Below are 14,202 nucleotides of genomic sequence, written 5' to 3' on the forward strand. Positions count from 1 at the left end.
GTGGAAAGTGAATTTAAAATTCGTAATTGGTAGCATTCAAACCAGAAATCTGAGTCTAAGAATGTCACTCACCCCGTCAGGGAACAGAACAAAACCATCTGACCCATGAGGCCACTCAAAACAGCTCATATTTTGCATACTGAATAATCACAACAAATTGCTTATGACCAATCTACAGACCAAGAATCTTTCAGCCAAAAACCTTTAGTAATGAATAAATGTTATTAAATCACAAATTGTTCATAAATAGCTTGTGAACAGAAAAAAAAAGGCAAAATTCATGGAAGAAATGCTATGTTAAAAATTATTCACCTCCCTCTGAACGGAACTATATATTCAGTATAGACAAAGGCTTATGTTTCAAATTTTTGAGTCAGGTGATACTAATAATAGTAATTATCATAATGTCTTTCCCATTTATAGACAGCCATCTAGCCAAAAGGATCCCAAGGCACTTTATAAACTACAGCACAGGTAAACAAGAATCAATTAAACCACCACTGAAATGCAGCCACCCAGGATTGGATGAAGTAGCAATAGAACAGAATAAAGCCATGGTACCCAACTGTTTCAGTCAGGAAGTGAAGAGGAAAGCATCAGGCAAGTTTAGGGAGGTGGAATGCAATTACTCAAAATAGAATTTGGCCAGAGCTAGAAAACAAACATCCTTTCCTACTGCCGTAAAAAGGGTATTGGGCTAATTGTTCCACAAGCATCCAGGACCTCAGTGTTATGTCTAATCCAGAAGATGGCACCTCTCACATGCCCCCTAGCTACATAGTAGGGAAGTGCCACCTATTGAATCATCAACCCAACTTCCTCAATCACCAGGGTTTTCCTTGCACATAACTCACCGTGTTCCCCACAATGGCTTGGCATGTGAGACTCCAGCATAGGCCTGGCTGCAGCCCACAAGGGTGTAATAGCACATACATGTGAGACCTGAAAACACCATTCCCCTGGCCAAGGCCTAGTAGTACAAGAGCTAGGCTGGGAGGCAGAAGAGCAGGGCTCTGCCTGGGTGTAAGCCACCTAAAATTCCTTTAACCTTTCGATGCCCAAGCTTCTCCCCTGTGAAATGGAGATAACAATATTTGCCTTCTAAGGGGACTGAATCCATGAACACCTACACCATGCTAGAGAAGTCCCAAGCATTATCCCAGGATGGACAAAGGGAGCGGTCTCAGGTACCTTGGCATTAACGTATAACAATATGCCTAACTCCTTACACTACAACACCACTACAGTGAAACATTTTCCAGCAGTCAAACTCTGGGCAGTGAGGGCTAGATCTGCTGTCTCCTCCCTGCTCCTGCTCCTGCTGCGTTCCCTTCAGCCAACATGGTGGCTCAGCCTTCCAGCACAGTCACTTCAGGAGTCCTGGACTACTGATGATGCTTCACTGCAACACTTTGTGCATCAGCAATAATTTATGTTTATTATTTGGGATTGCAGGTGTCGATGTTGCACAGTTGCTAATTCCACTGAACTCCATCCTTCCCGCTCATCACCTGAGGAGAAAGTATGAGCATGTGTGTGTTACACAGAGGGGAGTTTGGGGTTGTAATAAGGGGCAGGTGAGAGGGAGGATGGAGTGGCGGTGAGGGACATGGTTGCAGGGGCCCACTGGCAGGTGAGAAGGAGCAGCAAGGGGTAGATATATGAAATGGAGGAGAATGAGTATCTGTACTGAGCGGCAGGAGAGAAGAAGAATAGAGAAGTGCGTGTGTGAGGGAGGGGAATTTGTGTCTGTACTGGGAGTGGGTGAGGACAAGTGTAGGAGGCTGTAAGGGGGAGGGAGGGGAATTTGGGTTTGTAATGAGACGGGGAGGCTAGGTGTGCGTGTGTTTGATCGTGCATGTCTGTGAAGGGAATCTGGATCTGTGAGGAGAGGGGTGGAGACAGTTGAGCCTATCTGAGGAAGGGGAAGAAGGATCTGTGAGCAGAGAGGTGGAGACAGGCATGTAAAACTGAGACATGGGAATGGGGGATCTATAAGCAGAGAATTGAAGACAGGTGTGTGAGGGAGGGGAACGGGGGTTTTGTGATGAGAAGGGATAGGACAGGTGTGTGTATCTGAAGGAGGGAATGGGGGATCTGTGATGAGAGAGGTGAGAACAGGTGTGGGTATCTGAGGTAGGGGAGCAGGGTTCTGTGATGAGAGGGGTGATGACAGGTGTGTATCATGGAATGTGGGAGAGGACAGGTGTGTGTATCTGAGGGAAGGGAGCAGGGATCTGTGATGAGACGAAAGGGGACAGGTGTGTGCATCTGATGGGGGAGCAACGGGATCTGTGATGAGAGGGTTGAAAACAGCTGTGTCTGTGTGAGGAAGGGGATCTGTGATGAGAGAGGTGAGGACAGGTGTGTGTGTCTGAGGGAGGAGAGCAGGGACCTGTGATGAAAGGGGTGAGGACAGGTGTGTGTGTCTCAGGGAGGGGCAACGGGACACGTGATGAGAGGCTTGAAAACAGGTGTGTCTGTGTGAGGAAGAGCAATGGGGGCATGTGATGAGAGATGTGAGGACAGATGTGTGTATCTGAGGGAGGGAAGCGGGGATCTGTGATGAGAGGGGAGGGGACAGGTGTGTGTGTATGAGGGAAGGAGAATGGGGATCTCTGATGAGACGGGTGAGGACAGGTGTGCATATATGAGGGAGGGGGAATGGGGATCTGTGATGAGAGGAGCGAGAACAAGTATGTGCATTGGAGGGAAGGGAGTGGGGATCTGTGATAAGAGGAAAGGGGACAGGTGTGTGTATCTGAGGGAGGTGAGCGGGGGATCTGTGATTAGAGGGGAGAGGACAGGTGTGTATATCTGAGGGAGGGGCAAAGGGAATCTGTGATGAGAGGGGTGAGTGTATATGAGGGAAGAGAGCGGGGATCTCTGCTGAGAAGGGTGAGGACAGGTGTATGCATTGGAGGGAAGGGAATAGGGATCTGTGATGAGAGGAAAGGGGACAGGTGTGTGTCTGTGAAGGAGGGGCAACGGGATCTGTGATGAGAGGGTTGAAAACAGGTTTGTCTGTGTGAGGAAAGGGAAGGGGGAATTGGGATGAGAGGCATGAGGACAGGTGTGGGTATCTCAGGGAGGGGATTATGGATCTCTGATGAGAGGGTGAGGACACGTGTGTGTATCTGAGGGAAGGGAGTGAGGATCTGTGAGGAGAGGAAAGTGGATGGGGGTGTGTATCTGAGGAAGGGACAATGGGATCTGTGATGAGAGGGTTGAAAACAGGTGTGTCTGTGTGAGGAAGGGGAGCAGGGATCTGTGATGAGGGGCAAGAATAGGTGTGTATATCTGAGGGAGGGGCAATGGGAATCGGTAATGAGAGGGATGAGGACAGGTGTGTGTATTTGAGGAGGGGAGCAGGGAACCTCTGATGAGAGGAAAGGGACAGGTGTGTGTATCTGAGGGAGGGGAATGGGGATCTGTAATGAGAGGGGCGAGGACAGGTGTGTGTATCTGAGGGAGTGGGGAACAAGCATCTCTGATGAGAGGGGTGAGGACAGGTGTGTGTAAGTGTGTGCTGGGGGGCAGTTTGCGTTTGTAATGAGGGGAATGTGAAAGGGAGCATAGATGGGCATTCTGACATCTTTGAAAACCAGGACCCCATAAACTGTAACTAATTCTCCCTAAGGAAGTGTGAAGACAGATCAGAGCAGGAGAGGCTGCTGGATCTCCATGCTTTGCAGTGTAGGAATTTGTATTTGTTCCTTAAGGAAACCCAGTCATTCCCTCTTCACCTGATATTTCCAAACACAGTACATAAATTCCCTGGAGTGGAAAACCCAAGAGCCCCTGGCTTTGTGGGTGGAAGGGGGACATGGTAAAGATCTTGCTGCCCCTGGCTTCCGCTAGCAAAATGTAGCTGGTGCTGGGAAAGCCAAGGAGGGCTCCCCCTTCCTCTGTTCTCTGGAAGCAGGGCCATCTCCTTGAAACTCTTGTGAAGTTTTGGGCATCGATGCACCAACTGAGAGCAGCTGAGTCACTGCGCTTAACAGGGTTCCTCGCACCATTTCCTGCATCTCCTTCTCTGACCTGGGGCAATACCTTCTTAATTTGCTTTCTTTTGCTTTGTAGTTAATGCTTCCAAAAGTGAGAGGCTAAGAGCACTAACTAGAGCCAGGCACTGTGCAGGATGCTGCTGTGAAAGCTTCCTGCCCTCCCTTCCCCCCACCACCCTGTCACACCTTCTCTTCTAAGAAACAAGGCCTGTGCACCGCTCTATCAGTGTGCCCCAGACATAGCCTGCTGGATCCCACAAAACTGAATTCCTGATGCACGCTTCCCCTGCTGGTCCAGTGCTGGGAACTTGCCCTCCCCCTCAGCTCAGCCAAAGCACCCTACTCCTGCCCTCTCCCCTACCCTGTTCTTGCTATTTCAGTACTGAGATCTCCCCTCCCCACAGACTGACGTCTCTGCCAATATATCTTACTTCTCCCCTGTAGCACCCCCTTCTATTCCAGTGTGGGGACTCCCCCAGTTATGACAAGGCCTCTCAGGCTGCTCTGCAACAGTGCCTTGCTATTCTAGTCGTAGGCCATCTCCTAGTGCTGTCAAGCCATCTTGGACACCCCAAGCTATCCCAGCTATTCCCACAAGGATTCCCCCCCCCCCGAGCTCAATGCCCCTTTGCTATCCCAGACTACCCCCTGAGCAGATATGCTAGCACCCATTCCCAGAAGAAGCCAGGTGCCAGCTAAGAACTAGACAGCGACCATCCAACTCAATGAATCTGTCACTCAAGCTAGTGAGATTTAGCACCTGAGCTCCTAAGATGTGATGCCACTGATGAATCCACTGAGTCACCCTCCACACTCCCCCACCACCCAAGCTCCATCTCCACAGCTAGCAACCTCTGGACAGCATGATCCGAGTCTGGCTGTGTGGCTGGGTAAGATGGGCCAAGATTTGCCAGGAGCCCCTCTCCACCCCATTCACGGTTCAGCTTAACTGATGAACATGACACTCCCTCTGCCACAGTGCCACCCCTGAGAGCCAACCTGCTCATCGGTCAAATGGGCTTCAAAGGGGGGAGTGAGTGGCTGATGCTTCTCAGCCACTCAGCTCGGCCTGGAGCTAACGAGGCATCTCGAAATTAAAAAGTGAACTGCAATCCCCAGCAGGCTTGTCCTCCTTTTGGCATTAGTTGGAGTTCTCTTTCTATCTCAGGGAGCTGGGGAGCAGTGAACGGCATTCAGATTTGTTGCGGCACTGTGTCCTGGGTAGTGCACAGGGATACTGGGATAGGGAGGACCTGTGTCTTAGGAAAGGTGTGTGTGTGGGGGGGTCCTTTCAGTGAAGTCAGGGCCCCAGGAGAGATTCCCTTTGGAGAGTGTTTTCACTTGTGGGGGCGCAGAAGGGAACTATCACTGACTGGCTGGTTTCTAACCTCTCTGGCCACCCATTTACCTTACATCAATAGAGCAGCGTGGAGGGGATGCAGAGAAGATAAAACATGGGATGCAGAGAGAGAGAGAGATTGTGTGTGTGTGTGTGAGGGAGAGAAAGAGGGAGGGAGATTTGGGGCTTTTAGTGAGAGAGGGTGAGCAAGTGTGTGTGGGAGGGAGGGAGAGGAATTTGGGTCTGTAACTTGGGGCTCGTGAGGGCAGAGGATGTGAACAGGAGCAGCTCTATCATCCCTGAGATGGATAGGGATACAGAGATCTGTTGAGAGGAATTTGGGTCTGTGACTTGGGGCTCGTGAGGGCAGAGGGTGTGAACAGGAGCAGCTCTATCATCCCTGAGATGGATAGGGATACAGAGATCTGTTTGGAGTACTATGCCATGGAAAGTGAGATAAAATTGTGCGTATGAGAAAGAGAGGGAGCAGGAGCTGGGAGAACTGGACTGTAATAAGGGGAGGGCAGGATGCTACTGGGCCAGAGAAAAGCACCGGGACTGTTTGGAAAGTCTGAGGGGTGCTCTGGCAGCTCCCTATTGCCAGGTCAAAGTGAAGCAATGGTGCATGGGAGCATAGTGGGGGTGGACACACACTAACAGATAATACCGCAGGGATGACAAACTGGTATCACTGACAACTCTTGAGTGCGGCTTGGCCAGCCACAGCAGCTCTGTGCATGAGACCTGCCAGGAGAGCCCTGGTTGTGAGGAGGAACTGTACTTAGGCCCGGATCCTCTAAGGTATTTAGACACCTAGTTCAGTGGTTGTGAGGTACCTAAATATTGCTGAGGTTCTAGGCCTTTGTGCCTCCCTGATCTTTGGCGTGAGGGTGCGGCATGGAGTCAGAGCAAGCACAGATGCCCGTAGGTCCCTGCTGGGAGCCAGCCTAACCCTCTGGTTGCTTGTGGGCCTGAGTTCTGAGGTACTTTCCTGGCTCCTACATATCCCTGGGAGAAGGGAGCCTTGCTCCCAGAAAGCTTCCTGGGTCTTACCCAAGATTTTCTAGCTTCATCGACTATTTACGGGATAGGGTGGAAACCTCAACCCCTCCATGGCAGGGATATGAATGAGGTAGTCAACACAGTGAGCCACATTCATCCCCTGGTGTGACAGCACTGGCCTCAGTAGAATTGCCTCAGGGACAGATTTGGCTCAATGTCTCGGGGACCCAGAAAACTGTGGTGACTGATACTGTTACTTGTAGACTTTCACCTCCAGCTCACTAGGTTAACGATGACCGAGATGTGTCGCCATCTCCTGACTGTTGGGGGACCCTTACATGGTCCTGGGGCTCAGTCCAATTCCTACCGCTACAATCAGTTCTCTTATTTCAGGCTGTGCAGGGACAGAGGCAGAGGATCGAACCATCCAGAGAGGCTGAACGCCCCTTTCAATCCGAGAGTGTCAATGGCACCACATGGGAGAAGCTTGCACTGCCTGCTCAGACTCAGAGCCCTGTGGGGCTAGTAGTCTCTTGTGCTATTGATCCCTTCAAAATAGGGGAAAGAAAGGAACTGAGCCTTTTTTAATAAAGTTGGGAAAGCAACAATTAAACACGGGGGTCGGGGGCTCTCTCTCTGCTTTTATTATGGAGATCCAATGAGCACTTTGCAAATGTAGGTGGAAAATCAGAGATCTTCTCATAGGTTTTAAGGTCAGAAGGGGCTGTTATGAGCTATTGTTCTGACCACCTTCATTGCACTAGTCACAGAACGTCATCCAGAAATTCCTGCATCAACCCCAGGTCTATTCTTTCAAACCAGCTAAAGAGGGACAGTGTGCTTCATGGGGCTGCTCTGCTGGATGGGCACCCAAGTGGGATAAAGCACTTTCAACTGATCATGCATGACTCCCTGCCCACTCTGGACTCCTGAGCCATGATCCATGGGGAGACAGGATAGCCAATCCCCCACAATCACCACTGCCCTCACCCTCCGTCAGTTCATGTTGCCCCTGCACAGAGCTGGATCACCTACTGTGTTTTACTGTATCCTAATAATCCCAAAGGCTTACTAGGCGGTTTTCTTGCCATTTTTATGGCATCTCTGAAGTTCTCCACCCATAAAATGTAACTGCACCAACTTCTGTGACTGGGGCCAGCCAGCTTTGTGTTTCCCTAATAAACCCTTTTCATCAAGCCTTCCTGTATTCCAGATTCAAAGAGGTTCCATTACCTCCTGCTCACTTGCTGAGCACTGCTACCCTCCCGAAGCTGTGTCCATTGAAGCGAATTCCAGGATGTACCACTTTGCACCATGGAGGAGTCATTTTACATGGGAGAGTCTCTCCCCACCTCAAGCCCTCCTTAGAGTCTGCATTTCAGCAGCTGATTATATTGCTCCTGCCCTTCTGAAAATCCCATTCCACCAGCAGTGATGGGAGACAAACATGAGAGTGGGGTGGAAAGAGGGTGGGGAAAGAGCCTTCACCGTGGGTGAATATAGGCAGGTTTGTGTGCAGTGGAGGGAAGTCTGAGATGATGGATAAATAGAGAGATCATAGCTAGTTCATGGAGCAGAGAGAAACTGGGATGCTTAAGGACTGATTCAAAGCTCCTGGAACCCAGTGGGAATCTTCCCATCAACTTCAGTGGGCTTTGGATCAGGCCTGTAATGGGAGACCTCTGTCCCACACCATCGTTGGCACATTTTCCCCTTGAAACCAAGGACATCAATCTGCTTTTCAGCAGTTGTCTCCAGAAGGGCCACTCAGTCCTCTGCAACTCCCAGAACTTCTGAGATAAACTCCTACCTACAGACAAAGGGAAAGCACCACGCAACTAAGGCCAAAAATACCAAATCAAGGTAAGCCCAAGCAAAAGTGCCCCGACACTCACATCATAGTCTAGTTCCTACTATTAAGTGGGTGCCAATAAATACCCACCAATGGGGCTTCACGGCCCGGTAATTATTTCCCCACCCCACCCAAAAAAGAAAAGAAGCTCCCTTTCTCTCTTCTTTTTCTTTGATGCCTGGGGGGGCTATAAAGCCCTGCCCGTGGGGATCAGCAGACAGGAATGTCCCCTTCCAAATAGCAGTGAGATTGCCATCTCTAGAAGGAATATTTCATTCTGCATCTGTAGCAGGAGGCACGGAGCATTCCAGAGAGACCACACTAACTTCCTGGTACTTCTCGTACCACCTCATCAGCTAGTATCCTGACAGACAAACCATCAGCCTGGCCAGCGGACGGTCTGACCAACTGGGGGACAAACTGCAAAACTCTCTGTACCCAGGGGGGAGGATAGCTACAGCACTGTACCGTGTGGCGAAGGGGGGCAGAGGGAGATATCCGGTGAGCCAATGTCACAGTGAAGCATCTACAGAAATGCCATGGGATACAGACTGTAGGGTTGTTGGGGTTTTTCTTAAGCTTTTGGCAGCCCATGAGTGAGGTTAAACTCAGAGCAACACAATTTATCCAATGGCCAGACGGCCTGTTACAGGGGTCAGCAGCCAGCAAACAATCCCAGAATGCCAAAACCCTGGGACACACATACTGGTAGAGAAAGAGCAAGGGAGAGAGCAGATGAGAGACAGGGGCAGGGGGAGCAGGGATCTGAGAGAGAAAGGAAATGGGGAGGCGGCCAGGGAGAGCACAAGGAAGGATCAAAAGAGAATGACAGACAGAGAAAGAAAACTGCATGAGAGAGGGCAAAGGAAGCACAAGGAGAGAGAGCGTCGGAAGGGGGGAGGGCAGAGAAACAGCAGAGGAAGAGAGAGAGGGAGCACGGAGAAGGGAAAATCTCACAGGTTGATGCATGTTGCTAGCAGCGGAACAGGTAGCACTGACATATGGAGCAGTTGGCCTCTAGTGCCTCTGCTGCATTTCCTCAAATTGCAAACTACCCCAGCGCAAGAGAGAGTGTGGATCACTGTACCTCCGAAGTCGGGTCTGAGGCGGACGTCATACCCCTTCAGCAATTTGTCCACAATCTCTTTCACCACAGAAATATTCCCAGTGGATTGGCTGAAACAGAGAAGAAGAAGAAGAAGTCCTTATCATCGTCCCCACACAGGAGAGCCATGTGGAGGGCCTAGGCAAAGGGCAGACACGTTCCCTGGCTTGCAGGCTGAACCCTGGTGTGCATGCACAGACGCACACACGCTCCCTGCCTCACACACGAGCTTTTCCTCTCACAAACACCCCCTCCCTGTCTCTCTCCCAGTCGTAGCCCTCCTCTCACACACACACACACATTCACTGTCTTGCACGCACACAGCTATCCTCGCACTCTTCACACTGCACATGCCCTGTCAAATACAAGCCCAGCTGGAGGCTGCTGGGGATCCCATACTTTCGGGACATCCACGCAGTCTAAAAAGCCTATGAACCAATCCCTGGAGGGGGTAGCACACAGGGGCTCTTAAATGAGCACTGTAGATACTCATTCTCTATCTACCACTGCACATTTACTGTCCCTGTCACATACACCCACACTACACTATACATACACAGCCTCCATCTTCGTCACACCCCACAGCCTTTCAACTTCCTTCTCACTCACACTCCCCTTGTGTTCTCTCATTCTGTACACGCACTCACTCTCACACACCGTACACAAATCTGCATCCTCTACCATACACACACACAGGGCTTCCACACTCTAGTCACACACACTCACTGTATCTCTGTCAAACACACAGAGCGTACACAAATTTGCCCTCTCTGTTACATACACACCTCCATGCGCTGCCTTCCTCTCACCCTGCACACACACTTCATCTACAACACAGTCGGCACTTTCTGTCTCTCACACATACTATATACAAACCCAGACTTCTCACACCTAATACACATTGAACTCTGCATGATATTCACCCCCTGCCCAAACACATTCATCTATACAATCTCCCTTTCACATTCTGTGCACCCAGGTACTCTCTTGGGTTAGCCACACTCCCTCCTACACACATAGATTTATGATCTTTGGCCTCTGAGAATAAATATTACACAGCAGCTTCTAATATCTTCTTAGCAACAAAGACCTGGAGAGAAAGAGAGAGAGGAAAAGTCCATCTTTGGCTCAGTATGCCTAGATAATGATATTTTCCCTACCAACCCCTGTGTTTTCCATTTGGAGGTTTGGTAGCCTCCATTGCTACTGGAGTTCCAATTCCTTCCAGCCATATGAACGAGAGGGATCTCCTGATATAAACAGTCCTAAAGGCAAGGAAAGTGCTGGTGGAACATTAGGAAGGGAGGAAGAAGCTACAAGAATGAAGCTCCAAAATATAGGTAAGTGCAGATTGTTTCCACTTGAGTGACCCCCAAACCCAACCATAGTCCCAGCTCTGTCCAAGGAATAAGACTTGTTTTCCCCAGAGCTTGTGTACACATGCCATCATCAAACAACATTCTTTGCAATCCTAGTTTAAATTCCAAATCCTATGAAAAAGACACATCTTTCAGGCCATCTTTCCTTCCCCAGCAGATCCATCTAGGATGTAAACCTGCAACACAATATTACCCCTTCCAGCCAACCTTGGTGTCAGCCTGAAGCTGGGGGATTGTGTTGACATGTCCACACGCCCCCCGGGTGGGTGCATGCACATGTCTTTGTACACATCTGGCTGTGATTTATGCTTATGGATTTACTGTATGTGAACATGGATCTACATACACATAAGTGCTCGAGTCAGTGTGTGTGATGTATGTGCAGAGATCTTTATACACAGGTGTGTGTACGGACCTGGATCCTCATGCAACTCGATATGAGTGCATGGATCAGCATATGGATGGCTGAGTCTGGGTAAAAATATAGATCTATGTATGCATGCTGTAAATCTGGGTGCCCAGATACGTACACGTGTATTACATATATATATAAATATGTGTATAGGTGCATGAATCTGTGAGTACAGGTGTATGGATACTGGCGTATGAGTGTGGGTCTAGGAACATGGGTAAATTCACCGGTGTGTGCATGTGTTATTGATCTGGATGCGTGAGCCTCTGTGTGTGCCTGGATTTTCAATACATACACCTTCAATCAGAATGTGTATGGGTGAACATAAACCAACATATTTATGTGGGCAATATCTAGGCACACGGATAAACTGTTCAGTGAATATGCTGATGGCCGTGCATATATGGTCTGGGTTTCCTGTACATGTGCCCCATTTGTTTAGGTATGTCTTTACACAAGTGTACAGGAAAATGCAGACATGTGTACATTCTCATACACAAGTCTGTGCATACATAGGTTATGGACATTTGCGTAGAGAAGTATGTACCACGTGCACATGTGGATTTATGTGTTTCTATGCATGTATTTGTGCGTGTATGTCTATATGTATTTCAGGAATCTGTGTAAGTGCGAATATGTGCACACTCTGGATACATGCACAGTTAGCTGTACATGTGTGCGTGTGCACAACTAGGTGCATGGGTTTTCATAGAGGTATATGATAATCAAAATGTTTCAGGCTTACAGAATGCTTTCCTCAATGGAATTTACAAACATTTATTTATCCCCCCAACAAGCCGTGAGGTTAGAAAGTATCATTACCTCCATTTTACAGACAGGGAAACTAAGGCAGGGACAGAGTACTCAATATACCCAAAGTCACACAGGAAGTCTGTGGCAGAATTGGGACTAGAACACTGCTGTCCCATTCTTTCCCACAAACTACAAGTATCTCCCACTAAAGTCAATGGGAGTTACTTTTATCCTAGGAAAGCAAATATAGGACCAAGGTTTCCTGCCTCTCAATCCTGTGCCTGCACTGTAAGGCCATCCATCTTCCTCTGAACAAACGATCTGTGTAGTTACACAGGATTTGTGTGTGTCTCTGTAGCTAAGTGTAAAATCTTTATGAACATGGGTCAGTATCCATGTAGGATACATATACATTCAATATGTGAATTGTATCTTTGGATATTGCACACCTGACGCTGAGCGGGTGTGCACGTGCACTGTACATCTATGCACACACCCAAATGTATGGGTCCTGTATGTGTGTGCAAGGTGCTTATGAACATGGATGTGTGTGTGTACCTTACATGTATGAATTTAGTTTCATGTGTGTGTGATGGGTATGTGTATACAGTATGTGAACCTGAGTCTATGCTTATGCAGGTGTAAACAAACACGTGCATGGGCATATATGAGTGGGCAGGATCCACATGCGCATGTGCATTTGCATGAGTGTGTATATTTTTCAGTGTACAGTGTATGTGTCATGCATTAAACAGTAGGAGGGAAGGGATGTGTGTGGGGGCATGGATCTGCACATGTGCATATGTGTATGCATCTGTGTCTTTGTGTAAATAGAGAACATAGATCTCTGTATTTTCACAGATGTATATCTGTGCCTGGACCTGTAGATGTTTTAATGTAATGCAATATTATATATGCAAGGATGTATGCGTATATATCTAATACATAATTACCCTGTCTATTAATGCACTGATGAGTGCATTCTGTGTAAATGCATATATGTGTGAACTGAAAATGAGTGTGTATACACTGTATGTGTGTGTTCAGTGGATAAATATTTATGCATACATGCATAGATGCCCTCCACATACATTGTCCACTATGGATGTGTGTACATGTGTGAATGCATGGATCTCTTGTGTCCATATATATAGTCATATATCTGTATGTATGTATGTAATACATTACTAAGTAGGCATCTCTAGACACATGCATTGCATATCTAGTATACTGTCCACTGTATATGTGATATGATGTACTGCATGAATATACACGTGTGAGTATATATGGATGCATACATGCATAGATGTGTGTGTATGCATTGCACATAAATAAATATGACTATATTTACATGTGTGCATGCAATGAATAAATATGTATGCATGATGGATGTATGCATTGCATCTGTAATGCACACTGTATAGCTGTGTGAAGGCACACATGCATGGACGTGTGTGTGTGGATGCATGTGCATTCTGTGTGTACAGACACAGGCATGGCTATGTCCGGGTGTATGTTTGTTTTTGCAGGTATCACGTATATATACAGACCGGTGCTTGTGTTTAGTTCCATCTCTGCTCGCCGGACATAATGTTCCCCAGCGCAAGGCTTCATTTTGTCAATTCCCCCAAATTCGCGTCAGTTTCGCTTACTGTAGGAGACTCTGATGCAAACGAGCTGCGAGGTGAGCTCCGTCTGCAGAGAGCTTGCTCTAGATCCCATGCATGAGCACCCCTCCTCCCCCTAAAATGCAATTGACTAGGAAGTAAGAAACAGCAGGCACTAGGAAAGCAATTTGGGTGAAAGACCCCCACCACCACTACCACCAAAGAAACCCAGCCCACTCCTCCAAGCCCCCCCATCTGCCCCTGCACCCTGGAAATCAAATCCTTACCTTTGCGCACAGTAGGCGAGACAAAGCGCTGCTAAAGCAGAGACAAATGCACTCAATCTGTCTGCCTGAAATCTCCACATTTCCACAAACACGATGGAGGGAAAAAAATGTTTGGAGGGGAGGGGAAGATCTTCTGAAATCCCCCTCCAAAAAAAAAAAAAAGAAGAAGAAGAAGAAGAAGAAGAAGAAGAAGAAGAAGAAGAAGACAACAAATTATTTCCTTTATTAAAAAAAAAAAAGCACAAGACAGTAAAAAAAAATATGGGGGAAATATATATTCCCCCCTCCCTTCAGTGCCAGTCAAAGAATTCGCCTCTTCTTCCTTTCAGCATCCTCTCAACAAGAGACATCCTCTGGCAATGGAGAAAATCCCAAGAGAGAGAAAAATGAAATGTCCCCAAAATGGACTCAGCAAAATGTAGAATCAAATCTCATAGGTAAAAAAAGAAAAAAGAACCC

The 14,202-nt window shown here is 48.0% G+C and overlaps 1 protein-coding gene across 1 annotated transcript in view; it reads right to left on the reverse strand.

Moving 5' to 3' along the window:
* Positions 1-13,863, reverse strand: part of GABRQ (gamma-aminobutyric acid type A receptor subunit theta) — an 87,970-nt gene extending 74,107 nt beyond the window's left edge. The window contains exons 1-2 of the mRNA XM_073358834.2: positions 13,744-13,863; positions 9,288-9,376 (exon numbers count right to left, since the gene is read on the reverse strand). Of these exons, the coding sequence (XP_073214935.2) occupies positions 9,288-9,376; positions 13,744-13,823 (169 nt within the window). The 5' untranslated portion in view covers positions 13,824-13,863. The remainder of the gene's footprint in view (positions 1-9,287; positions 9,377-13,743) is intronic.
* Between the last annotated feature and the right edge of the window lie 339 nt (positions 13,864-14,202).

Source organism: Lepidochelys kempii, chromosome 9, assembly GCF_965140285.1.
Source record: "Lepidochelys kempii isolate rLepKem1 chromosome 9, rLepKem1.hap1, whole genome shotgun sequence".
Classification (NCBI taxonomy): domain Eukaryota; kingdom Metazoa; phylum Chordata; order Testudines; family Cheloniidae; genus Lepidochelys; species Lepidochelys kempii.